This window comes from Tasmannia lanceolata, unplaced genomic scaffold (genome assembly GCF_043159265.1).
Source record: "Tasmannia lanceolata isolate RefF3 unplaced genomic scaffold, GAP_Taslan_0.1 ptg000006l, whole genome shotgun sequence".
Lineage (NCBI taxonomy): Eukaryota > Viridiplantae > Streptophyta > Magnoliopsida > Canellales > Winteraceae > Tasmannia > Tasmannia lanceolata.
This window is the reverse complement of record NW_027518683.1, coordinates 1,095,161-1,122,818: the sequence shown is the minus strand read 5'-3', so window position 1 is coordinate 1,122,818 and position 27,658 is coordinate 1,095,161. Positions and strand designations below refer to the sequence as shown.

The following is a 27,658-nucleotide window of genomic DNA, read 5'->3' as shown; positions in this document are numbered from 1 at the left end:
TCTGGTTTCCCATGACCTCAACCCTAACCCAACCCAAAATCAAATTCGGTTGCCTTTTCCCAACCCAACTTGGACCCAAAATCGGGTTAACCCATTGGGTTGGGTTAGGGTTGAGCCCAACCCAAGTTGCACCCCTATTACTAATAGTGTCAAACACTATTTTTGATCTTCAACGTGAGGGCAACTTGCCCAATTTTGGGTCCAAGTTGGGTTAACAGGCTAGTGACATGCGCGTTTGCCAAAGATTATGCAAAGAACAAATCTAACATCATCTAGTCCCATCGTAGAGAGAAAATACCAGTAAGCACTCGCCAAGATGTAGCATGAGATTGCAATGATCAGACACATCATTTGGTAGTATTCCATTTTTGGCTGACCTTCCAATTGCCGTGATTTTCGTCTATGGCCATGGCCCACTACCACTAGACATCAAAGATCATCATAAACATGTTACTGTCACTCGCGCGAACTACCATAGCTCGCAGCACCTCAATGTGAATACTGAATATGAAACGGCTAAGGTTCTGTGTTTTCTGATTAAAGCTGTAAAACGGCTATTTGAGTGATCTTTTCTCTTCAAGTTCTTAAATAAAATAAATAGTTACAAACACCATTTTGAGAATGAATAGGTAGAGAACCCCAAGAGTTTCGCCCCAAAAAACTGATTTTTTTTCTAATTTGTTGAATCCATATCCCTTGATTTATGTTGACTTTTTTTCTGACTGATTCAGTTCCTATAACTATAAAAAGAAAGAATAATAATACCCAACGATTATTATTGAAAGTTTTTCTACATAAGGAAGGTTTTGAAACAGAAAGTTTCTCTGCTTTCCGTTATATTCTTTGTGCAGTAATTAGAAGTTTTTCTTTATATAGTTATAGGAACTGAATCAGTAAAAAAAAAAATTCAACGATTATTATTGCAAGTTTTTCTATACAAGGAAGGTTTTGTAACAGAAATTTTCTCTGCTTTCCGTTATAAAAAAGAGGTTCTTCAAAAGGGACATTAGAAAGGCTTTTAAAATAGGGGAAAGCACTTAGCCTTTTGGCTTCTTGGGGGAAACAGGGCACAAGAGAGAAAAAATTTAAAAAAAAAGAGACAAGAAATGGGAATTACAAGTCCTTGTTTTTTTATTTTTTCAATCTTGCTTTTCTCCCTGTTGCAGAGACCCACCTTTGCTATCAAAAAGGTAAGTGGGTTTCATTTTTTAATATTGATAATTGGTTTTTTATAATCTCCTTATTAACTATTGGCCATTTCTTATATGGGTCTGATCTGGGATTTTTTTTTTCTATCCTTCTCTTTTGTTTTAGTCTGTGTACTGATTGGTTTTTCTTTTCCATTTTCACTTCGTTTGTTTATCAGTCATATGTGGTCTACTTTGGAGGACATTCTCATGGTTTAGAAGTTTCTTCTCTTGATTATGAGAGAGTAACTGATTCACATTACGATTTTCTGGGATCATTCTTGGGCAGGTTCATAATTTTTCTGAACTTTTCAAATCTCTGTATTTATCACTCGTTGTTTTTGACAAAGAACATGTTTCTTATTTTCTCTTATTCAGTAAGGAAAAAGCAAAAGATGCAATCTTTTATTCATACACAAGAAACATCAATGGTTTCGCTGCAAATCTCGAAGACGAAGAAGCAATGGAGATTGCAAGTAAGAAGTACTCTCTATTTATGTTTCTCTGTTTGCATTTTGTTTTGCATTATTTAGTTTATGTTCACCTGGTTTCGTTTTCACTTGTGTAGAGTATCCAGAAGTTATATCTGTTTTTGAAAATAAGGGAAGAAAATTGCACACGACTCGATCTTGGCAATTTCTCGGACTAGAGAAAGATGGTGTGATCCCATCTGAATCCATCTGGAAACAAGCACAATTTGGCAAGGATACAATTATCGGAAATCTAGACACAGGTACTTTTTTCTACTGATTTTAGCATTTTTTGGTACTTCTTTTCATTCCCATTTGAATAATACTTTCTTTTCCAATAACATTGTCATTTGTTAATCAATTACCCTGTATCTAATCATCCAAACAGATATAGAAACGTGAAGATAAGAACCCATTAAATCAATTTATCTAAATTCATGATTTGCATTTCGGTTCTCTCCTTCGCTGCATTTTACTATCATAGGAAAATGTCAAAAGGTCTGTAAATTCAATTTTACACATCATGATTGAAAAGGGAAAAAAAAAAATGTAATAGTTGATTCATTTCAGTGGAGTCTGACTGTCTGAGTCATAGAATTTTATAGTTTTTTCATGGTTTATGAATTATTGGATGCTTGGTTCTAAAAGCCTGTCTGAAACCCTGTTCACATTTCTATCGTTCTGACCAAAACAAAATCGCATGCTTTCTGTCAAACTGATTTAGTTTCCCTACTTAGTATTGTTTTTGTTTGGTTATCTGATTTGTTCAGCCCACATCACAATTTTGACCATAAATTTGTCAAATATATACGCACTGGTTGATGTCAATTTTGCCAGCATGATTTCATTTTTTTATTGAATTATAATTCTAAACTTTTATGTACTTTATATAATTAGACCCACCTAAGATATTGCTGGAAAAATTTAACACAAAACATGAAATTTGAGTTGTCATTGACTAACATATCAATTTAAATTGGCCCCAAGAATAAAATTTTGATTGTTGGGAAGGCTTTTGCATCTTGGTATTTGAACAAAATGGATGTTGTGTTAAAATTTCAATACAAGTTTTGTAATTCAATTTCAACCACCCTCTTTGTCAAAATCAGCTCACCTGATTTCGGCTTATCCTCAAATCACTGAAATTCGATCCCCCCACCTTTTTTATGCACTTGATTATTACTTTTGATTGATTGATCCATATGAATATTTCATGTAAAACTTTAAAAAGGAAGAAAGTAGTTGGTAGCTTTTTCCATATTTGTCATAAAACTTAACTTACATGATGATACCTATTATTTCTATTTTGCATTTGATCTGATTCACCCACATGATATTCTTACCAATTGAATGCCAAATAAGGGTTGCTAATTAAAATGAGATGAAACAGAGTAGCATTGACCTTTCTGCTTTTGTTTCCCATATATACCTTTTAATTTATAACTATTTCATTGTCAGTTGCTATCATCTTTGACATTTTTGTGGGTTGGAGACAGGGGTGTGGCCGGAATCAGAGAGCTTTAAGGATGAAGGAATTGGGCCCATTCCATCAAAGTGGAAAGGAATCTGTCAGAACGATGATGCCCAATCGGTTCGTTGCAACAGGTCTCTTTTTCCACCACCTGTTAATTTAATTTCAATATAAAACCACCACAAAATACTCCTAATTTAGCTTATGAGAATTAATCTAAATTTGGCCAAGAATGTTCCACTAAGAAGAAGTAGTTAATTTAAATTTGGTGGGTACTACAAAGTTGTTCAACTTTATTGCATTGAATAAAGTAGCAAATAAAAAGTTCTCATCAACAGTTCATTTTTATGACTCCCGTGCGGTTCTTTTAGAGCGATTATTTCGTTTTGGGAATCATGAAAAGTGAGCTCCTTTTTGGGTTTCTTTTGGGAGACTGTTTGGTGGTCAACAGATGGATGGTTCAATTTCGATTATCCATAGGATCAACCAATCCTAACCTTCCATTAGACATTACTATATGGACTAATAGGAATTCTGGTGTCTTATGTGGTCAACAGATGTATATATAAAATCACTTTTGTGTTTTTTAATGTTCAAAACCCTAAGCATTTTTAGGTATTAAAGTAAAATAAACACCATTTTTATGTAGTTTAATAAGATTCTTTACTTTAGATCTAAGATTGGTTTTCTCCATTTCCCCAATAAAATGTTAAAAATATTGTCTCTTGATTCAACAACGCCATACTTCCTTTCTTCGAGAGTGAGTGATTCTCAGTTTGTTAAGCACTGAGACTCTTGGAAATTGGTGAGTGAGGCTCACTTGCTCAGTGATCCAAACTGTTTATTTGTTAGTCCCAAAATCAGGTCATCCGATGATTCCAACCCTCCAATATGTCACCATGAATACAGACCATTGCTTCTCTGATTACTTTTTTATTTTCTCACCCTCCATTTAACAGCCAAAATTGAAGGGTTAAAATTACAGTTTAGATTTTTATACATGGCCGAGCTGTACCAAGGCCCTATGAGATGGACCGTTGGTTCATTGGCGAAGGCTTGACTTGAAAAAGAGACCATCGGTACTCAACCACGCATGGATATATGATAATAATGATCAAAACTGAAATTCTAACAGTTCAAACCCCAATCATAAGTCCAATCTATTACCTTTTTCGTATGTTAAACCTACAAATAGTATTATATAGGTACTCTTAACAACATTTCTAAGAAGATACTCTCTTGTATCTTATATCACTAGATTTTTCCATTAAGTATTAGAAATAAGAAATTATAAATTACCAACATAGGAACAATGTCGGTTCCTGATCTAAGCATAGGATATAAGAGATTATAAATTTATAGAGCATTAATTATGGCCATTTCTTTCCTACCCAACAAGTTGTAATGTGATTCCAGTGGAATTAGAATGAGGACGCCGATTCTGATTCCGGGAATCCAAACTAACCATAGGGTGTAGTTGGAGCTTCAAATTAAGATCTCATCGTGTAATTCGTTTTCAATGACAATGTAGGAAGCTGATCGGAATGAGGTACTTCAACGATGGATATCGGGCCGCCGTGGGCCCACTCAATTCCTCCTTCCATACAGCGCGTGACAATGATGGCCACGGGACCCACACCCTATCAACGGCCGGGGGCCGCTTTGTTGTGGGTGCTAACATCCTTGGCAACGCTAATGGGACCGCCAAGGGTGGATCCCCGAATGCTCGGGTTGCAGCCTATAAGGTATGCTGGCCCCCAGTCAACGATAGCGAATGCTTTGATGCCGATATAATGGCAGGCTTTGATGCTGCCATAAGCGACGGTGTAGATGTTCTATCAGTTTCTCTTGGTGGGACCCCTGCTGATTTTTTTGAAGATGGGATTGCAATCGGATCGTTCCATGCCGTTCAAAAGGGGATAATTGTTGTAGCCTCGGCTGGGAATTCAGGGCCCGCCGCAGGGACTGTCTCAAATGTGGCACCGTGGATTTTCACTGTGGGAGCTAGCACCATGGATAGGCAGTTCCCTTCGGACGTTAAGCTTGGGAACAACAAGGTGTACAAGGTGAGGATTTCTTTTGAAAATTGATCTTTACATGCCCCCCTCTCCATATTTTTTACATTCCATTAATTAAATTGGATATAAACATTTTCCCTTCACTTACAGGGACAGAGCCTTTCATCTAAATTCCTGCCCAAAAAGTTCTACCCTCTGATTAAGTCTGAAGATGCAAAGGCTGCCAATGCAACAGTCAACGATGCGTAAGGCCAAACTTGTCATTTTATTATTACATTCATCTCATTTAATAATTTAAATTATTTTCGTTTCAACAAATTCAATCTCTTTTAATTGTATTTTTAGATTTCTATTGCTTCTGTTAATTTGTAGTTAAATTTGTAATTTTTGTTACTATTACATTTGAGATTATCTACTTTTTGTTTCTAGTAACAAAGTTTTTAACCTCTTTTGTAGTATAATATTTTATAGGGAAAAATACAACCCCATGCGGTTTCTGACACATTCAACTTATTCCCTAAAGTTTAAAAAGTTACAAGTGGACCCCTGTGGTTTCATTGGGGTTTTTTAACTGGACGGAGCTGACGGTGTGAAGGAAAAGACCAAAATGCCCTCGCCCTCGTCTTCCCCAACTGAAAATTAGGGTTTTCATACTTGGAAACTAAAAATTAGGGTTTGATTCAAATCCTTGTTGATTTATCAGCATAAACCCTCCATTTAGGAGTTTTATTTGTCTTCATTTACATCATTATAAACTATAATGATTTGCACAAAAACCCTAATGTTTTAGGGCTTTATTTTTTGTTTTTATCAAAGTTTTTTTCTTGAAATGTGGGTTTGATATAGCCATGGGGTGGGGTTCGATTGTCTGTGGTGGAAGTGACGGCGGTGGCCAGAAGGGCGACGGCGGCGGTGGGAAATGGCGTAACCCTAATCCCTCTGCAAATGAGGGTATTTCTGTCCTCAAAATATTAACCATGGTTAGTTTTAGTCTTTCCATCAGGTTAAACGTACGGACAGTTGACGAAGGGGTGTACTTGTCACGTTTTGGAACCACAAGGGGTCTACTTGTAACTTTTTAAACTTTAGGGGTTAAGTTGAATGTGTCAAAAACCACAGGGGGTCTAAATGTTGTTTTACTTGTTTTCGTCAATTTAAATGTCACTATTTAAATTTGTATTCGTTCTTACTATTCCATTTGAGATGATCTAATTTCATCAATTCGGTTCCTTTCTTGTGGACCCGCTATACGTTTTAAAGGGGTACCCGCTGTACTAACTAATGGAAGGCTTTATAAACCACTTAAGCGCAGTTAAGCTCCTTGCGTTGCAGCGCTGGAACGCTTTTCTCTTATTTTTATTAGGTATTAAAAGTATATTTTCACTCTATCTTATATTATTGTTAGTTTAAAAGTTTCAACCTCTTTTGTAATATTCTCATAATATTGGAAGATTATACGTACATACAGACCCATCTCTATAGCGCATAATATTTTAAAGTTAAATTCTATATCATTTTTGTCACTATTCAAAATTCTATAATTTCATCATGTTGGACAATATTCTTAGTTGGGGGGTTCTCTTCTGCTATTTAATACTACATTTTTCAACCAATTTGAAGTTTTAGATTGTTATTTTCAATGTAATTATGCATACAGCAATGCCTATGATTGTGTTTAATTTTATAGAGAGCTCTGCCAAGCTGGATCACTCGACCCAAAGAAGGTGAAAGGAAAGATTGTGGTCTGCCTTCGCGGTGTCAACGCAAGAGTCCAGAAGGGGGAGACAGTTCGCGAGGCTGGCGGTATTGCCATGATTCTTGCCAACGACGCTGCTAGCGGAAACGAAATTTTGGCCGATCCTCATGTCCTTCCGGCCACTCAAATCTCTGCCGTCGATGGTCTTGCTGTTTTTGCATACATCAATTCAACCAAGTTAGTTCTCTTTGGCATCATAATTATAACATTTCCATTTGGATAATTTACTTTAACTTCACAACTGATGTCATTGTGTTAGATGGCATAGATGCTATGTTGCATGAGTGTGGGTACGAGTATCGGAATTCGACATGGGTAGCGAGTGTCTGATACTTGTAAATTTGAAGTGCCATGGTGAATCCTAAAGTACGTTGACCATTCAAAAAATCCCTCTAACATAGCATAGATGCCATCCAATCAGCCAAACGTGCCTCATGCAAAATGTTATTTAGTATATTAATATTTTTTGAATTTTTTATAGATCACCAGTTGCATATATCACACGTCCGACGACCGATTTGGGCACAAAACCGGCACCATTCATGGCTGCTTTTTCTTCACAGGGTCCCAGCATCATTTATCCTGAGATCCTCAAGGTTTACGACAAAACCCGATTATTTTATTTTATTTTTCTCAACTCTATTTATATAATTTTATGCTTTTAATTTAATTGGTACTATTTGTTGCAGCCTGATATTACTGCACCTGGACTGAGTATCCTTGCTGCCTATTCTCCAGCAACAAGCCCTACCGGTCTTCCCTTCGATACCCGGAGAGTTCCCTACAACATAATATCCGGCACATCGATGTCTTGCCCTCATGTTGCTGGCATTGTTGGCCTTCTGAAAACACTCCATCCTGATTGGAGCCCATCGGCAATTCGATCAGCGGTCATGACTACTTGTGAGAATCCTTGGCTCTTGATTTCTATGAGATTAGATATAGGGAAATGATTTCAGCGCTCCAATGTTTTGATAAACATGCGCTCCCATGTTTGTCGTGTAATATTTAAAGGGCTGAGGGCTGTCAGAGAAATATTATGGTTCTTAACAGGCTCTTAAAGCCCTTTAAACACTACATGACAAACATGGGAGCGCAAGTTTATCAAAACATTGGAATCATTTCCCTAGATATAATATTAAATTGGCTTTTTGAAGAAAATATTAATTCGAAAATTACTATATATTAGATGTAATCACTGTTTCAAACTCCCAGAGTCTCTTGTCAATGTGCCCTAACCAACTTTCTTTTACCTTGGTGGAGTCCTTGAGCAATGTCCTATCCAGTCGATCAAAACTTCTTTGACTTCCCAAAGTTAATTAGTGGTTCTGCATAAATCATTCTAACTTGGGTCAGTTCCTATTTACCTTTCCAAGGTATGGTTCGAGTCTGAGTTTTTAAACATTGCTTGTAATTTTAGTTAGATTTACTCTTGGCACGCTAACTCTGTCCTATCCATTTCCTTTTACCTCGGCGAAGTCCTTGACCATTATCTTATCAAATCAATCAAAACTTCTTTGACGGCCTAAACCACTCGCTTGTTCGAAGTTAATGAAAGGTTGAGGGCCTAAACCATTCGCTCATTGGCTAGGGTCCAATTAACCTTCCCCGATCTATGTTTTGAGTCTGAGTTTTGAAACATTGCGTGTAATTTTAGTTAGATTTACTTTTATTGTGCTAACTCTTTATTAATGTTTTGGTCCGTAGCAAGATCCCGAGATAATGTGAGAGAGCCCATGAAGAATTCGTCTTTCATCAAGGCCACCCCATACAGTTATGGCGCAGGCCATGTCCGACCCAACCGTGCCATGGACCCTGGTTTGGTCTACGACATAACAGTGGATGATTACTTGAATTTCCTTTGCGCCATTGGCTACAATTCGACTCAAATTGCGACATTTGTTGATAAATCTTACTCATGTCCATCTAAGACTCTAAGTCTCACAAGCCTCAATTACCCATCCATCTCGGTCCCACATCTCACCGAGCTGACCACTGTAACTCGAACTGTTAAGAACGTCGGGTCCCCTGGCACATACAAGGTTCGCTTCCGTGCACCGAAGAATGTGGTTGTCTCTGTCCAGCCGAAGAGCCTGAAGTTTGAGAAGATTGGGGAAGAGAAGATGTTTAAGGTTAGTCTGAGGCCTAAGAAAGGTGGTTTGATTGATGAATATAGTTTTGGGAGGCTAATTTGGTCCGATGGTGTGCACTATGTTAGGAGTCCTATTGTGGTCACGTAGATATGGTAAAAGGGGTTTCTCTTATGTTCACTTTATGGTTTAGTATAAAAGAATATATCTGGGAGGAAATTGCCAGCATTTTCTTTGTTTTTTTTCTTTTCCTTCTTTTTTGGTTCAATTTTCTGCCAACTCCCGCACACAATTGCAGTCTAATGTGCCCACATGGCCACAATTACATTTAGGAGCCATTTGGATACGCAGATTTTAGAATCCAGGTTTTTAGTTTGAAAACAGTGTAAAAGATGATTCAAGATCGAGCTGCTGCCGCTGTCCTGGCAATGTTTCTTGGATTTTAAGTAAAAAAAACCTATGTGATTTTTAAAACCTGGAAACATGGGACGATCGCCAGCTCTCTTATTGTTGGGAAGAAGGGCTAGAAATCAAAAAAGTCCAACTGCTCTCTTTTCTTCCCTCGTCTCCCAACTACAATTTTGAGGAAATCAAGGATTCTAAAATATGCGCATCCAAAATGGCCCCTTAGTATGTTGATACGAACCTTGAAGCAGTAAGCTAATAAATTTGTAGAAAAGTTAAATAAACATATGTTTGATTTGTTTTGTTAATCATAGTTTTTTTTTTTTTTTTATGTTTTTTTATGTTTTTTGAATAGCAAAGAATTACATTACTAAAAGTTTTGTGAACAATAGCTAAGAAGGTTGTATTTAGAAGTCTTCCATCATACTATTCTTTGGGCTCTCTGTTTGGTTGCCTCAAAGCTTGGCGTTATTAGGTATTATTTTCCACTTTGGGGTGCGGCGTCGGCTATGAGTGTTTGGTTGCCAAACAGTAGCAAAATTACTATGAGAGTACTTATTCGCTCGGCTCAGTTAGAAGATTTTTGTGGTAAAACTCTGGGCTTCACCAAAGCACTAACAGATGCACCATCTTTTACTTTCAAACATTCAACTAGTCCTTTAGATGGCATCCATGTAACACTAAAGGAAAATGTACTTGAAAACATTCAGCTAGTCCTACCATTTCACTAAATGTCCGGACTGTTAGGTTTCTCAGCTTTGGTTTTAATGTCTTTTCGGGTTCTGGCCAAGTGAAGAAAGATTAATAGAATTTTCTTCCTACTTTGGTTTTCAGCATCTGCACTCATACTTTTCAACAGGGATTCAAGTGCATGCATATGCATAGTAGTGTCCAAGCTCGTACATTTCTTGAGAGAAAATACAAGTGATTGTATTTTCTGGTATCTGCAAGACGTGGGTGTTATGTGGATTTTATAATGCACTTCTCTGGTTGGCTGATGAGTTTTTAGGGAATAGAACAGATGTAAAAAAAATACAATAAATGCCTAAGTTTATCTTTTAGAAAACAATCCCAAACAAGCTCTTCTAATACAGAAATCATCAGGGATTTATGAATTTATTTTAAATCCAAATCAAGCTGTGTTTCACACCAACCTATAGTTATGATTCGTAGTTACTGGTGGGGCAAGAGGGAAGGTAGAGCGGTGAAATGTTGTTGAAGTATAAATGATTAAATACACCAACTCTAACAGCTTAAGCTTTTAGAGTAATTGGTTATTTTCATAAGGTATAAGAGCTATTGCCTCATTGCCTCAAGGCAGGTCCTGCGTTAAAAACCCACCAACTCTTTGATATTAAAAATCCATGTGTACGGTTTACAAATGTGTAAAAGAACGGCAAAAGCACTCTACCAGGCCGAGACACACGATTTTAGGATTATATTAACCCTATAGCTTCTTGTGCTGAACGTGTAAGTATTAAACCACTATTTTTTATTCCTCAGTTTACAACGGTATCACATTCTGGAATGGTCAGTATTGCCTATTGCAAAATCAAAATGGGGTCAAAAAAAAATGGCATAACCTCAACAGTGGAGCCATATTCATATGAGTGTGTTGAAGGAAAACGGTGCTTTTCTGAAAGTAATTATAGTTCACAAATTTGAAGTAAAAGCAGAGAGGAAACAAAATCAGCCATCAAAGATTATTAAAAGATGGAAGAAGCCCAAACCCACTCAAGGCATTGTTTTTAAACCCATTGATCCATCAACCCATGGCTTCAAAATGACACAGAAATCAATTGATCTGTTCTTGAGCGCAGTTGTTGAATTAGAAAAAATGACTTATTGGGCCTCTTTGGATGCCATCAAAATTGGTCCATATTTGCAAATAATATAATATTAACTTAATCTTATTCGCAAATATGCGACATTAACAGCTCTTTGGAAGCCATTAACTATAGAATTCCTAAAACTATTGTAAGCTTGTGAGCATTCTTTGCAATTAATCACATTTAACTTCAAAGCCATTTGCATATAAAATTACATGCAAACATGTATTGAGACATCCAAAGAGACCCTTTTTTGAAGTTGACACAGATTCAAGAACGTAGCTAAAAGAGACAAGTGGTATAATTTTAACCTCCGAACAGAAAGCCGGCAGCCTGCTCTTCGTTTCCATTAAATAAACTAAGGGCTTGAATTACTGCTTCTCGCCCAAACCCAAGATCTACAAGCTTTGCAATTTTGGCCTCAAATTCTGGTCCCTGCACAAACATTACTCCATGTAGTAAGAGAAAGGGTCCACCAGTGTCTCAGTATAGAGGCATTATGTCTCTTTATAGAAAATGACTGCAAGATTATTATTGTTCAGAACATGATATATTGAATAGCGGTGTGGAAGATCAGTTGCATGTGTTACCTAACTGTTGCTTTGTTAACATAAAAAGCAGTTAACAGAACAAGGAAAGGTTTGTTGCAAGGTAAGGTTTTGGAGGATAGAGAATTTGGAGGACAAAGATGGGAAATGGGAATATCAAACCGGAAGAAAAAGGAGAATCCCCCAAGTGAGCAGAGTCCAGTTCCTACTTGGGGACTGGAAGTGCTCATATTGCAATTCACAACTTCAAAAAGAGGTCGGGACAAACCGTTTGAAGGAAATCAAATGGAAAATAGAGGAAATACAGACATTGGACAGACAGAAAATCAGTAACAACAAGATTCTATTCCATTTCCAGTCGGATGTTGAAGCTGGAAGGATTCACAGGATGGGCAGATGGAGAGCTGGGTGTGATATTTACGGAATTCCATTGCATGCCTGGGCTAAATCAACCATGATTTCCCTGGGGAAGATATTTGGCCAAGTGTTGGAGGTGTAGATGCATGAGAAGCTAATGACAGTGACAAGTGTACCCGATCCCGGATCTTATCTTCTGATTGGGCATTTCTGAGAGACTTGATTCATTTGAAGGTGCTTGATCGTTGGTTTTCTACTGGTATCTGTGGGGAGTTCAACAAGGATCTCCAGAGCAGTCCTTTCCTCCATCCCATTCCGACCCTTTGATCTGCTGAAGCAGTCTTTGCCAGAGAAGCTATCCAGAGCTTGCAACATGACCAGAACGATGGAGAAGGAGAAGCCCCTTTTCTACTGGCATCTATGGACTGTGTGGCATGACAGATGCTAATGAAGCAGAAGCACAAACCCTTCTCATGGGTATAAGCGTCTTCAAGAAACAACTCGGTGGCACGTGTATCATTGAAGGCGATTCAAGGAAGGTGATTTCATGGGAGAAAAAAACATCTGAGGGTCCATGGCGTCTAGCCCCAATTATCTTAAAAACTGTGGATTTCATCGGTTGAGAATTCAGATAAGCAAATGGTGAGGCAGGTGCTTCAGTGATGGAAGGAATTGAGAGTGCTATCCTAATCATCAGCGAATGCTTTTCTATTGTCTAAGCTATTCCTTTTTTCTGTTTTTTCTTTAATTGCATGCCAGGACACCTCATCCTGTTCTACTACTATTCTGAATTTAGAATCCAATTACCATTTTTTTAAAATGATCCATTGAATAGAATAGAATGGAGAAAACAATGTGATCGTTTTGTTTAGTTTTATTTTTATTTTATTTTTTTATTTTTTTTCAAAAAACAAAACATTGTTTAGTTTGATTAACATTAAGGCATAGAAAATGGCAAAGTTTTCAAAAATTAGCCAACCCCAACTAGTATGGGACAAAGGCTTAGTTGATTTGAGTTGAGTTGAGTTGAGTTGATTAACATTAAGGCAATCCATGATATATGCCTAACAAATACCAAGCAGTTTCTGTTTTTCCAGTCTATTTGAAAATGAAAATCGGCTCAGACAAAAACGACATAGACCAATTACCAAGTAAACTACAAATAAATAATAGAAATAGTTGAATTTTCTGACAGGAAAATGGTAGAAGGAGTAGAAAGTTCAAGCAACAAGTTTTAGTAGCGACATCTTACCCGTGTTGGATCGCTGAGTGTGGTTCCTGTGAGCATACAGAGAGCACCAAGGTCAGTAGTGAAATGTCGAGACGGATTAAAAATAACGTGTAAGAATTTTGTGTACAGTTATCAGAACAAAATAGGAAGGATGAATCACAAAACCGATTTAATTAAATAAACAATAACAAGGAGCCCCTCTGAAAGACAGTAAATATGGGAGCTGATAAGAGCCAGCTAATTACATATAGAAAAGAAAGTATGAAAGCTATGAGCAAATTTTGAAGCTAACCAGAACTGCGACTTCCTGTTGGCATATTATCATTCTTTTCTTTTGCTCCCGATGATTCCTGACGAATCACAATTAACCAACCAATATCAAGCAATAAATTGAAACCATTCGGCAAAAAAAAAATCAACCAATAAATTGAAGAAAGTCAACCACGCTAAACCATAACCAAACGTACTCACAGAAAAAAGAAACATAAATTGGCAGGGATATTTAGTAGTATAATTTAAGAGCAATTTGCTGCAGCACAATGGGCACTGGATGTGGCTTGTCTTCCCCATTATAGGTTAAAGATAGATACAGGAATCAACAACAACCTTAAACAGTTACAGGAGCTATCATATTAACAACTTCAGATAAAATATATAAAAGCCATTTTCGTTTAAACATTAAATTAGATCTTTGAACCATTGTTAGAATTCTTCCTTATTTTGTTGGCATATGAAGTACATGGACCACTCATTATCGGGTCAGTAACCGTGAAATTAGTGACCATGAATTTCTCCCCAGGAAGTTAGAATTCCGAGGATCAAGACCATGGACAAAGGATACTGATTCAAACTGAACTGTATGGTCCTAGAACAAAAAAATTCCTTACAGATGAAGCAGTGATTGGCTCAAGCCGCTCACCCTGAAGGATTGGTATTTTTTAAATTCAAAGTCCAAACACTTAAATTGAACAGTATGATCCTAAAGAAGACAAGACCCTTACAGCTCAAATTGGAGTATGCTGTAGTGCACACTATAACCAATAGTCCCTACCATCACTGGAATAATGAAGTGTTGTAGAATTGAAGGGGGAAAAAACTGAAGCACATGGTGAACCCATAACTAAGTCATTACCAGCACCAGATCTTCCCTTGTCCTATCTTGGGCTGATCCCTCTGCTTTGGATGTCCTCATAAGGCCTTGTTGGCTCCTGTTGCCGAAAGATTTGAAAGAAGTTGCCTATTAGGAAGAAATGTGTTCTTTCTCTTGGTGGCATAATCGTATTGGTTTAGTCGGGCCTGGCAAATTAAGCTATTTTGTCTCCCTCTACCATTGCCCAGCCAGTGTGATCCACAGATTAGACACACTACAGAAAAATTTCCTTTGGAACAATATAGGGCGGAAGTAAGACTCAATATATATATATATATATATATATATATATATATATAGAGAGAGAGAGAGAGGACGGTAGTATCACTTGGTTGATTGGATGCTGTACCTGTCTGAGGAGAATTTGGTATCAGAAAACTCAGAGATATGGGGGTTTATGAGGATTGGCTTTGAGACCAACCACTATTGGAAACCCGCCAGCTAGAAAGACACAAGTGTGCAGAGATATTATATGGCTAGATATGGATGTGTTTCCTGGTCCACTCCTTTCCGTAGGAATTTTTTGAGCACGAATCAGATATGGTCACAGAGACAGTGGCTAGGCTGTATGCGGTGTACATTAGGAGAGTTGTGTTTGGAAGTGGGCCCCATAGGATTCTTTTCTAGTGAAGTCTTTCCATTTCAGGCTGATGACCAAGGGAAGTGGTGTGATACTCCTATAGACTTAGGTTTATTCCCACATCGCCTAGGATCATTGCATTCTGCTGGACTGCTTGTTTAGACAAAATGTTGACAGCCGACCATCTTATCCATCAGAGTTGGGTGATCGCTAATCACAGATCCATATACTTATGCTTACACACAGTCTCGGAATACATTAATTTTATTTTTATTTATTCGGGTCTTTATCGTGAAAAATAATAAAATAAAATTATTTAAAAAATATATAAATTAAGAAAAAATACAAAATATAAAATATCATATGATTATCGTAAAAACATCGTGATATTATATAGATATGGTCGAGATAAAACTCATAACATGTGAAAATTTTAAATTTATTGTGGTAGTATTTAGCTATGTCACAGATATCGTTCTCAGGAATTTCTCAGCAAGAGAAAATCTCGGAATACATTAATTTTATTTTTATTTATTCGGGTTTATATCGTGAAAAATAATAAAATAAAATTATTTAAAAATATATATAAATTAAGAAAAAATACAAAATATAAAATATCGTATAATTATCGTAAAAACATCGTGATATTACACTGATATGGTCGAGGTAAAAAAATTATCGTTGTATTTTTTAAATTCTCAGGAATATTTTGGGATTTAGTCGTCATATCAAAATATCGCGATAAAATCACTATATTTTGAAAATATCAGAGATAATTTAGAAAAAAAAATAGATGAAGAGATGTATTAGTGACGCAGTGAAACCTAAAGTATTGGAATCCGACATGGGTGCTACATCGACCATTCAGAATAATCCATGTAACATAGCAAGCGAGTCATCTCACATTTTTATTATAAATGCATGATACAGATCTGCATTCCACCTGCAGGAAGATGCAATTTATATAATGGTAACTTGCTCGATCACCACCCCTCATCGATGGCCGTACATGTGGCACGATCAAGATTGTTTACGCTGGCCCAGCTTGATTGGTAGATCCTAACCTTTGATCTATAAGGGCACCTTTAGGATTCTGCCAAGATCCCAAAAAAATGTGGACCCCCACTGTTTTTAGCCGACTGAGTAGATAAGCTTATCTACTAGACCGAGTACGCTCACTTTTCCCACCAGAAGTTCTTTCTCGAGTAGGTCCTCAAAAACATGTTTAAGGGCCACACAACGATTCGCTTGGACCTTGGTGGTATCATCCTATCCATGCGGGGAAGTAGAGGGAAGAAGGAAGAGAAAGGAAGGAAAGAGGAAGAAAGGAAGGAATGGAGGAAAGAAAAGAGAGAAATAGAAGAAGAGATGGGTGAAAGGAGGCAATGAATAGAGGTGGCTGTGCATGAGAGAGAGCTGCAGAGAGAAACATTACCTTTATAATTTTGGCAAATTTGGTGCAAAAACTGGGCTTCCCATAGAGCATGATCCCTACTCTATCGAAGATGTGAGTATAGCTAGCGTGGCAGTGTGGCTGACCCTATATCGATATATAGATGGTCTAGTAGATGCGAATATGTACTTGGCACAAAGTGCCACCTCATAGCTTTCAGTCCATTCATTCAAGAAACATTAAAACAATGACGACGACAAAATGAATTTCAGAAGAGCTAATGAAATGAGACTAATTCACCCCATTTGACATGATTTAAGAGACGTGGACAACAAATATGGAAGACCAAAATACAATAGCACGTTTCAAATGAGCCCTTTGACATTTCCATTACTCATGGACTGACCAATAAAACATTTATTAAATTGCTAATAAATGTTTGGTTACAACATACGTATCAAGGTAGAAGAGCAGTTTCACTTCCTGGTAAGACTGGGAACTAAATAACTAATGACATGTTTTTCTGCAAGCACTAGGACCAATAAAAAAACACGCACATAAAAGAATGCAAATGTGGAGTACAAGCCAGAATAGGTTAAATAGAAGCGAAAATAAAATAGACGATGCACAGAATTATAAAATGTGTTTATTTACCGGTAATGATCCTGGGCCTAGAGAGCCTTGCTTTGAGTATCTTGATTCATCAAGAAAATGAGTTGGGATGTCTTTCTCTGAAAATGTTGCTCACTTTCATTAGGTAATTCCAAAAAAAAAAATTATTAACTAAATATCGGAAATTTCTGAAGCTGACAGTAAGCCACATACGTAAACTAAAGAGAACAATACATTCTCTTTAGTTGAAGCACCATGAATGAGACTTGCAAGACATGAATAAATTTGACATAAAATAAAATGTGGAGAACACAGATAAACCTTGCAAAAATGGTACGGAAACCTCTCCTCCACCTACTCTCAAGACATTCTCCTTCAAATCGATTATACACTGCACAAATTACCTCATTTAAAATAATTACCATATTCAATCATAAATAATTAATCAAGCCTTTTAAGCATGTTACCTGATGCTTCCGGAGCATATCGAGCCCGAAAAGGAACTCCATATTGGGTGCATCCAATACCATGAATGAGCAAGGATAAAATATGTTACCAATCTGTCACAGATAACAGCAGAAATAAGAGATAAAAGTTAATTCTGCAACATATAAGGCTTTAATGCGCCCCAGGACTTCGTAACATAACACGCCACACATATCAACATACACCCATAGCATCTCTTACATATTTGAAATACAGAACCTTAACTACATGTTGTGTCAATGTGTCTTTTCCTTTTTTATCGTTGAATTCCGACGCCAAGCATTGAGCAAGCTTCCTAATGCACTATGGCACTTTCTATCTGATGAGGTTTATTTTGGCGCCTGTTTTAGATGATGGTGGAAGGCTCCATCAACAATTGAGTACCAGAGGCAAAATGCTAAGGATGGAACTTAGTTTTAGCTCCAGAGTCTGTCTACCTAATAGAGGCTAACTCCATCCTCCATGGCTTATAAAAGATTAGAATTTGAAAGTTTTCTATTCCATTTTGATGCTATGGAATGGATTATGTAAGAATACTAACGAGTTAAAGTTCTAGGTTTTCTGTAAATCTATTGATATGTCAAAAAATATTTCCAATTCATGCTAACAAGTAACAAATGGCAGCATGCATCTATTGGATTAAGTTTATATATACATATTGAGTAACATACAGTGAACGAGTGTTCACAGCTTTTAATGTGTACATTACTTTCGTATAATATAGTAGATGTTGGGCCCTTTAGCATTCAAAAATATATATAAATAGACAGTAAATTTCATAATAAGTGGAATACAATGAGAAACAGATTTGAAATGAAAGGTCAAATGCCAAAGGGAAATACCAACAGCTAAAAATATTGCATGGGAAGTTTGAATCAAGGGAATATCAAAATAAAATCCAGTTGAGCTCCAGAGAGTCATTCTGACATAGATGACAGTGGTATAGAAAAGCAAGAAAATATAACAACTATATGCATCATATTGTGTAGGGCTCCCCATTGTCATCGTGACCTCTTACAACTACATTAACTTAAGAGTGGGGAAGTTCAATATTTTGCAAAAAGTCAGCAGTTTCTCCTGGTATATCTTATTGACACACATGCATGCTTTCTACTTTAATGAACCATTGGAAGGAAGAAATGTGCAAACATCTGTGATCGTCAGAAAGGATGGTTATCTATTTCTTTCCAGATTAATGGAAATGCTCTATCATCCAAATGATGCAATCACACAACAATAAAGAAAATGTGAACATCCACAAGACTGATATTTGATGCTTTGAGGCAATGAATGGCAACAAAAAATTACCTTAATCGGTGCAACATGAATTCGGCCAAGAATTTCTGTTTGACCAACTCCATGAGCAATGCCCTTATAACGTTGATCTAAGAGTCTCAATAACCTGGAATAATATTCCAAAAAAATGCATTTATCAACAAAAAGTGGTCATTTGAGAACATAATCAATTGGTTATGGATAGGTGAAGCTACCATATTAATACATGGATAACATTAGATGTTCATCATTGTCAATTTTGAAATGAAAGAAAATAAAAGTGATAAAAAAAAACTATGATTTGGCCGACACTTTGAATTTATTGCAAACATCCGTGTCGTGTCGGACACCCGTGTCCACACGTGTCGACACTCCTTTAGACACTTTTAAGTGTATTGGTAGAAGCGTCAGTAACTTTATATGTATGTACGTGTATGAGTGCCATTATTTCTAGATTTTTAGAGGTTTCCATGACAGATACCTCGTATGCGTGTCGAAACTCAGCACACTAATCTATGTCCACACATCATGATTATACAGACTTTCTATTTTAGCCGTGTCCCCGTTTCTAATTTTTGGGAGTTTGCTGTGTCCGACACTCCGTGTCCGTGTCGACACACGACACTCATGTCCATGTCCACAAATCATAGTAAAAAAACAAATATCAGCATATCCAAATAACAAAGAAATTGGATTATATCAAATTTTAATCATGTTTCTTATAGAAAACCATTTCCATGGCCATATCTGGCATAAGTATTTCTAAACAATTGACAGGACAATCCACCAACCGTATAAAAAAGCCACAGGATATCTTAGTCATTCTGATTCTAACCCTTCGGCATAGATTTTTTTTGGTATGGCTTTGGCCGCAGGTTAATTTATGTTTAGGTAGGTGCTACGGGACCTCCTTGGTCTGCTCTCTAGGTGTTTTTTTCCTCTTTTGAATCTCTCTTATCGTTCAAAAATATATCTCACAGCCATTGCACACTAGACTCTTTCTGTGAATGGACATCTCATGTACTTTAAATCACATAAACGACCATAAAAGGAAGAACACAGTAACATGTTGCAAAAGAAGAGGTGACACATATGCCGCATTCAAAAAGAAGAGGTGACGGTGACACAGTTTAAGCTACAATTTTTGGTGTATGGGAGGGCTACGGAAATAATAAAGGGGATTGATTGCGTGATTAATAGTGAAGTAGATGGAAGCCAAAAGAGGGAATTGAGAAGAACGGAAATTAGCACAATTTTAGTTTGGGGAGGGGTGTGAATATCAAAAGTAAGACTGCCCAAGAAATTTGGAAATGATCCAATGGTGAGATCGGCTTCAAACTATGAGGATTGACTCTATGTAGTAATAACATAAGATAAGGCATGTATTACTTCAAAAAAAAAGTAAGATGAGGCAAGTTTCAGTTCAATTCAACTGTTGGATCACAGATTTTGGAATCCACTGGATCCTCAACAGAAAAGTCACTGAAATCCCAATCCAGAGGTCTGTCCTTCCCTTTAACAACTGGGCTTAAATTCAATAACTCAGCCCCTTGAAATCAGACAAACATTGTGGTCCTGGCACTGAAGACTCATCCTGTCCTGCCACTACACTTTTTTAACTGCATAGAGTTCCCTGCACGATTCTCAGATATGGAAGAGTGACAGGAGGTGGGTTTTTTTTTTTTTTTTTTTTTTTTTTGAAATGTAGGTATTGAGAAGCCAATTCATCATCATAACAATTTGGTGGTCAGGATTGGCATGGGGTGATATAAAACCTGAGAAAAAGACTTTTATCCCTTTATTTAGGACGACGACAAGTTCTCAGGCTTCTGGGGGAGGGTTTTGGGTTCCTTTTTCATGATCCGTCAGAACCAGTCAATTATCATCATGCTGGAGTCCTCATTAAGCCAGAGAGATTATATCATTGTCTCTGTTACTCTAGTTATTTAAAAGAAAAAATCATTTTTCCGTCTATATTTCTTAATCTTCAGTATTTACAAAACCCAAGCATTGCATTGACGTGTGTGACAATCCAACAACTTATTAACTGATAACTTGTTTCCTCTAAAAGTGGGCTACATAAATCACATCACCTTGATGTTTCATAAATGATATCTGCATTAAGAGAATGCTGACTAAATTTTCATCAGCAGAACAATTAGAAATTTATTTCAATAATTGTTTAAGCTGATAGGTAGAATAGCTATATAGTGACTAAATTGCAAATAAGTTAACTCATAGTGACTGGATAACTAATTGAATAAACCTCCAAGATGAAGCATATTTGGATGTCTCTGCCTATTATCATTTAAGTTGCTTTGACAAAGTATCTGATGTACTAATCTCAGACAATTAATTTAAAACTTAGAAATGAGAAAAAAGAAAAGAAAAGAAAAGAAAAGAAAGAAATACAAAATAATGTACCCGCAACGTTCAGCACAACTTTTTGATATTATTGTTGACTGTGCTCCACTATCCACGAATGCCTAAAACAGAGGTAAACAGCTGATGTACATGAAATGCCAAGTTACACAGACTGCTAAAATTTGAAGCTTTGCAAACAAATAGATTCAACAATGTCAAAGTTTACAAGATAATTGCTTTCTGATAGAGAGCGGTGGGTGGATCTATGATATACTATTCTAGAGAGAGAGAGAGAGAGAGGATATATCATAAGTGAATCACACCTGTCATGCTTTGAAGGGACCAAAATTTGAGGAAAGCAATGAAGAAAACATAAACAAGACAAAACAAAACAAAAAAATGATTTGCACAACAAAGAGATAAAGTTACAATTCAATTCAAAGTCAAACCATACAGGAACAATGTTGGTCTACATAAGCCAAATTCTAGAACTTCAATGAGAGATGTAATAGGTTTGTCTCAGGATAGTGCCCTCGCCCTTCAGTCTTGAAACAGAAATACATCCGCATTATGATTAATCCCCAAAAGAAGACATGCCCCCAATTGTGTTGAGCTACAACGCGAGCAAAGAGTGTTATTTCCAAACTTATTCTAATTCCACATGCAATTTTAACAGAGCCAAACCAATCCATGTCTATGCTGCATTATGTGTGAATTGATTTCACAAACTCTTCTTAAATCTGAAATTCAAGTCACTTGCGTATGCAAATCCAATCGTGGAAGTAGGTAGGTTATAATACTCGAGCTTTTCGATTCAATCTGGTTTGGCAATAAAACAGCCACAGTAACAGCCAGCAACATATGAAAATACAAATAAAAGTAATACTAGGTAACTAGGAAGCTCATTGAGAAAAGAAAACTGCAATGAAAGTCAATATTGGCCATCATCCTCGAGGTACAAATTTTCCATCTAGTTGTTAGAGGATGTTATAAGCATTTTATTGACCTGAAACTAAAAAGAGGAAAGAAATATTTAATTATTAAACACCAAGTCTCGAATTTGCAGATACTTGCAAGATCCTTCTCTACATATGAAAAAGCAACGTTACGAAAACATAATTTGACAGGTTAATAATGGTCTGGCGACTCAAAGCCATTGATATATCCCATATTATGTAAGATTATTTTTATTTGATTGAGGCAATTTTTTATTTTTTTTGAATGGCAATTTGATTGAGGCATTGAGCCACCATTTGCAAAGCAATGTCAGTTATGACTAAGCCATGGGTCAGAAACGGTCAGGTCAAGTATGGTGCATGGCTTGAGTCACATTTGGATAACAAAAACATTCCACATAAATATTTACTCATTAGGTTATCGCCAAGAAAAAATAGTTACTCCTTGAATTCACTATGTATCAAGAAAAGAATTACGACATCCATTGAGCTATACAATATAGTTCTTCAAATATGTTCACCAAATAGTTTCTCATGTCAGACAAGAGAAATAAGAAAATCAGTATAAACCTTAGTGGTCATTTAAAGAAAGTTAGGATAAAGAAAAAATAGGCACTGCTCTTTTTCTTTATGCTAACTTTCTTTAAGAAAATCAGTATAAACCTCAGTAGTCGTTTAAAGAAAGTTAGGATAAAGAAAAAGAGCGGAGCCTAAATAAAAAGAATGATAAGATGCCATGGCCCTACCTTCAAAGGCACCCCATTGACTTCCATATCCACGTATAACATGATCTGAAGAAAAACCAAATTAGAAGTAGACATAGAAAACTAATAGCTTGTGGACTGAAAAAGGAGATGAGGCATACCACACGTGCAAAAGCTTCGGGGTTGTACTCCAGTGCAGCAGCCCAGTTCTCATCAATTCCTTTCTGTGGTTTGAAAAAATGGTACCAGGTATAAAAATGGTGAAGAATGAATCATTAGGAGTAATGGAATTTGAGTGGAGAAAACGTCAAGACTCAAGAAAGACGTCAACATTCCAATAATCTACAGGAAAATATATATATATATATATATATATATATATAGAGAGAGAGAGAGAGAGAGAGAGACCAATGAATTTGCAGCGCTGAAATGATTTTCATATTGTGAACCATGACAATAGGATATTCTACTTTGATAATCATGACTAATACTTTCTCAAACTGGAAAAAGCAAAACTGAAATTTTTTTTCTAATGGCATGATGTTCCTTCTCAAAATTGATGTACAGATTACTTCCATTCTATGACAAATAACATAGACTTTCCCATATTGTTTGGCTGGTAATGTTGTAACTAGCTCATTTCAAGATTTGGATGATCAGGAATCACAATTTTGGAGGTGAAAGGTGGGGCAATAATAACACTTGTAATCAGGCTCATTTGGTCCAACAGAAGCAAATTCTGACCAAGTAAAACAAGTGTTCTAAAGATTCAAGCATATGGAAGTTACTTTTTGGCATTTTTATTTCCTCATTTTTTTTCTGCTTTAGGATAAGTACTTTTATTTGTGTTTGTTTTGCATGTTTGTCTGCTTTTATGTAGAGAATTTAGAGATGTCTTCCATAGTAAAATGAGGCCTTTGCATAAATATTTTTTTTACTAGAATGATCCGGATTGACTATGATCTAACCCAAAAGGCTCTGCTTTTTCCTTTGGTGTTATGAGGCAGAAACTGATCAAAAAACAAACTTTAGCAAATCAATCTTGATGGGCATTCATCTCGGTGAGGAAAGGACTCAGTTCATCAGCTATCTCGGTAGTAGAATCAACAATATGGTGCTTTTGTAATGCCGAGTCTCCTTTTATTCAAGAATTAACTCCGTATATGATAAAATGTACAAGTCTATGAAAAGCCACAGATCAGTGTTCCTCAACCAACAGAAGATGATTTCACAGAGGCTGGTGAACATCGCAGAGGACACTGAAACACACCTTATTTAAGGGGAAGAATAAATAGCCAAAACAAATTTTCGTACTCATCAGAATGGCATGATTTATTTCCATCAGCACCACAGTTTTATCTAGTCCTCTACTATGGATTCAGTTGCATTGGATCTAAAACAGCAAAAGCAATTGAGCAAAAAAGAAACATTTACAAGCATGACATTTATTAGCTTAGTGAAGAATAACTTTCTACTATTATTATTTGATTGAAAAAACTCAAAAAAGTACTTTTGAAATTGTCTGAAAAGAAAAGGAAAAAAACACTGACCTGTCGGATAGCGGCTTCAATTTTCTTCTGTGATTCAACATCAAAAGGATCTGCATACATGAGTGCCTGTGAACCGTAATAAAAAGAATATTACTGAAAAGTCCAGTTGGTGTATATGTAACCAGTATAGACCTAATTGCAGCATATATAACAATATAGCAACATAATGAAGTTCCCCCTTGAATTGAAACTAGATAAACTTTAAATCAAAACTACAGTCTAAAATCACCACGACTCATAACCATGACAAAAAATCTGGCAAGAATATATTATCATTTCAGAACAAAGAAGCATGAGTACTCATCCGAAAAGGCCACAATAAGAAAACAAGCAGCAAACCATAATAAACTCTTACCATTTCCTCCTCTTGTTGGCGTCGCAACTCCAATCTTTGCTGATGACGCTCTCTTAAAAGGTTCTGTAACCCATTGAGATCACTTCCAAGAATAGCTTGTGCCAATGCAGGATCACGCTACAAGTTCAACAACTATGAATGAAGCCAAAAAAATGAAAAAGGGAAAAAAAAAAAAAAAAGAAGTCCTGCTGAGGGAATTTAGGATTTTTTTTATTTTATTTTTTTGAATGGTGCTGAGAGAATTAAGGATTGCGACACTCAAGGTAACAATCTTTTTTTTGTTTTGAATCTTAGTTCACCTAAACTTATTAGCTTATAGAAGAGAAGTCTGCAGTAAAACTGAAATACATAGATGAATGAAAGCCCATTAACTAAAAGAAAAGCACATCATCATGACAAGGAAAAGATGAAGTTGTGTTTGTTCTTCCTAACAGAAGAAATTCTCGATCATCAGATATATAAGAAATTTGGAAAGCACGGCTCACCTACCTGAAGAAGTTGTGCCATCATATCAGAATCACGCCTAACATGCTGCTGGAAGGCTCCAGGGTTGATGGCAGAACCATCAGGGTGAAAGCTCAGATCATTGGTAGGTGCACTGAAAGATTTGGGTTGAAAGCAATCAACATTGCAAAACAAGTCATAGATTTCATTCTAGATGGACAGAATGATAACGTTGAAGAATAACCTCTGTCACGAGCATGACTTATAATGGCACAAATAAAAACCAAAAGTGAGACCATGTATGTCAAAGAAAGGCATTATAGTCAATAGAAAACAGGACCTAATGACCCATCCATGAAGCTCAAAATGAAGAAAACCCTTAGAGATCTAAGAAAGAGTTAAAATGGAAGAGCCACCTCTGACTTATGGCAAATCATCCATTATAAAACTCAAAGATCACAATTAAACAGCACTGGAAAATATAGTGAAGTAACTATGGTGAAATATGAACATAAAAGCACTGTTTCAAACTCCCCTACTAATCAAAGACTTCGGAGAGAGGAGGGGTTGTCATGAACTGTCCACAGTGGATGCCTCGCCCTCAACCTGGCCCGAGTCAACTCCTTTTTAACTTGGTCAAGTTCTTATCCGAGTCTATATTTTATCCTACCAAGTCAATCAAAACTCCTTTAAATGTACCGAACTATGACCACATCAACCGGGAATTTGGCCGCGCTGCGCCAAATGCCAGAGTCAACTAGATTTGCTTTGGCCCGCATCCGTGTTTTGAAACATTGCATAAAAGATTGGGTGCTATTAGAATGTTTTCTAAATAAACAGTGAAGGCAATCCTTGGACTACCAAAATTATTGGTCCACTCCAATCTCCACAACCCACCGAGGAGGGCCACTGCCCGAATATTGCATCGATCATGACCATCTGATCAATGGAATTTTTCTCGCTGAATGGGAAATCTTGGCCATGTCCTTTTAACCATCCATGTGCAAGCCACTGATTATACGGCTAGTATCATCTGATCAATTAAAGTCCTGAACCATGCTCCCTCCGCAGAAAGTCCCACTGAATGATAAATCATTGTACATATACCATATGCACGGTGGGGATAAGAGAGAACTACCATATTTGATAACCTAAGGCTTATACATCATAAACTTCAATTGTCTCCTCTGATTAGTTTACAAAGACTCCACCATGTAATTTAGAACACAGGGACCCAAATCTTATGTTCCATCAGAATTCAATTAAATTATCATCAATCGATACCACAATGACAAACCTCACGGCAGTGCAATTCAAAATTCTTATTACATCACGAAAAAATCATGTAACTTTATGAAAATTCAAATTATATATGCGTACAAATCCTGATGGAAATAGGAACTCGCGAAAATAAATTCTAAATGGAATTGATGGGGTAGTAAGTACAACACCGAGTTCACGAAAAGAAATTCTAAATGCAATTGAAGGAGTAGTAAGTATAATACCGAGATGAGGGTGCAGATGTGTGCAAAACCATCATCACCAAATCATTATCTCTAACACCAACAGAGCTGAGGCGCTCTGCATTCCTCATCTCCTTTCCATTAAAAAGCAACTGCTGCTGCTGAAGGGAAACGCGTGTCTACAGAAAAAGAAGATGAATCATCAGTGAAAAAAAAAACCACCAAAGGGGGAAAAAGAACAGTAGAAAGAAAGGAATTAGGAGAAATTATTATTGCTCACCTCCACCTCTAGAAGAGCTTTTACGTTTTCAACCTGTTATTAAGCAAAAAGAAAGAGGGAAAAGGTTGAGATTGAGATGAATGGAATTCCAGAGTTAAGGAGAGTATAAAACCCTAAAATGTCAAGGAGAAAACACCAAATCCGTTCGATGCAAAGCAATTCAACAGAAACAATTAAGAAAGTCTGAATCCGGTATTGAAATTAGGGTTTTAGAGAAGAAATTAGGCTTACAGATTCTTCAGGATCGACGTCTAAGGTGATGAACTGCTCATCGGCCGTCATTACAGTGATCTTCATCTTTCTAACCAACGTACGGATTCCTCCTGAGAGAAAGAGTAAAAGTATAAAGAACGAACGTCGAAACTAAAAACAAAAATAGAGGCTTTGGAGCTTTGCTTCTTCCGCTTTCAACATGACGTCTTCTTTATTAATCTCAACCCCAAACTTCGGTTAATTACTAGTAACCTGCTTAAGTAACTCAAGTTTTCTCTACCCATTTTACCCTCTGTCATTCAAAAACATCCAAGTCTGCCCTAACTTTTTCAAAAATTCTTCTCTTTAGGCCGTTTGGATACGTGGATTTTACAGTCCTGGATTGTACGGGTCTGTTTGGATACGTGGATTTTAGAATGCAGGTTTTAGTTTGAAAGGGTTGTAAAATTCTGGATTTTACAATCTATTATC

General features: G+C 36.7%; 2 protein-coding genes across 2 annotated transcripts; one reads left to right on the top strand and one right to left on the bottom strand.

The window, feature by feature from the left end:
• Positions 1 to 568: 568 nt before the first annotated feature.
• On the top strand, positions 569 to 9,220 carry LOC143879179 (subtilisin-like protease SBT5.3). The gene is made up of 11 exons (XM_077381399.1): positions 569 to 1,190; positions 1,367 to 1,476; positions 1,566 to 1,663; positions 1,756 to 1,920; positions 3,154 to 3,262; positions 4,660 to 5,194; positions 5,297 to 5,391; positions 6,834 to 7,079; positions 7,384 to 7,498; positions 7,592 to 7,805; positions 8,610 to 9,220. The coding sequence occupies exons 1-11, from the start codon at positions 1,107 to 1,109 to the stop codon at positions 9,140 to 9,142; spliced, it is 2,304 nt and encodes a 767-aa protein (XP_077237514.1). The 5' UTR covers positions 569 to 1,106; the 3' UTR covers positions 9,143 to 9,220.
• Positions 9,221 to 11,202: 1,982 nt separating this feature from the next.
• Positions 11,203 to 27,402, bottom strand: LOC143879180 (protein DNA-DAMAGE INDUCIBLE 1-like). Its single transcript, XM_077381400.1, has 16 exons — positions 27,206 to 27,402; positions 26,975 to 27,007; positions 26,737 to 26,873; positions 25,277 to 25,385; positions 24,788 to 24,904; positions 24,433 to 24,498; positions 23,044 to 23,106; positions 22,925 to 22,969; positions 21,283 to 21,344; positions 18,892 to 18,985; positions 17,565 to 17,657; positions 17,419 to 17,488; positions 17,140 to 17,216; positions 13,655 to 13,712; positions 13,384 to 13,409; positions 11,203 to 11,661 (listed from the first exon to the last, which is right to left on the bottom strand). Exons 1-16 carry the CDS (start codon positions 27,269 to 27,271, stop codon positions 11,533 to 11,535), a joined length of 1,245 nt encoding a protein of 414 aa, XP_077237515.1. The 5' UTR covers positions 27,272 to 27,402; the 3' UTR covers positions 11,203 to 11,532.
• Between the last annotated feature and the right edge of the window lie 256 nt (positions 27,403 to 27,658).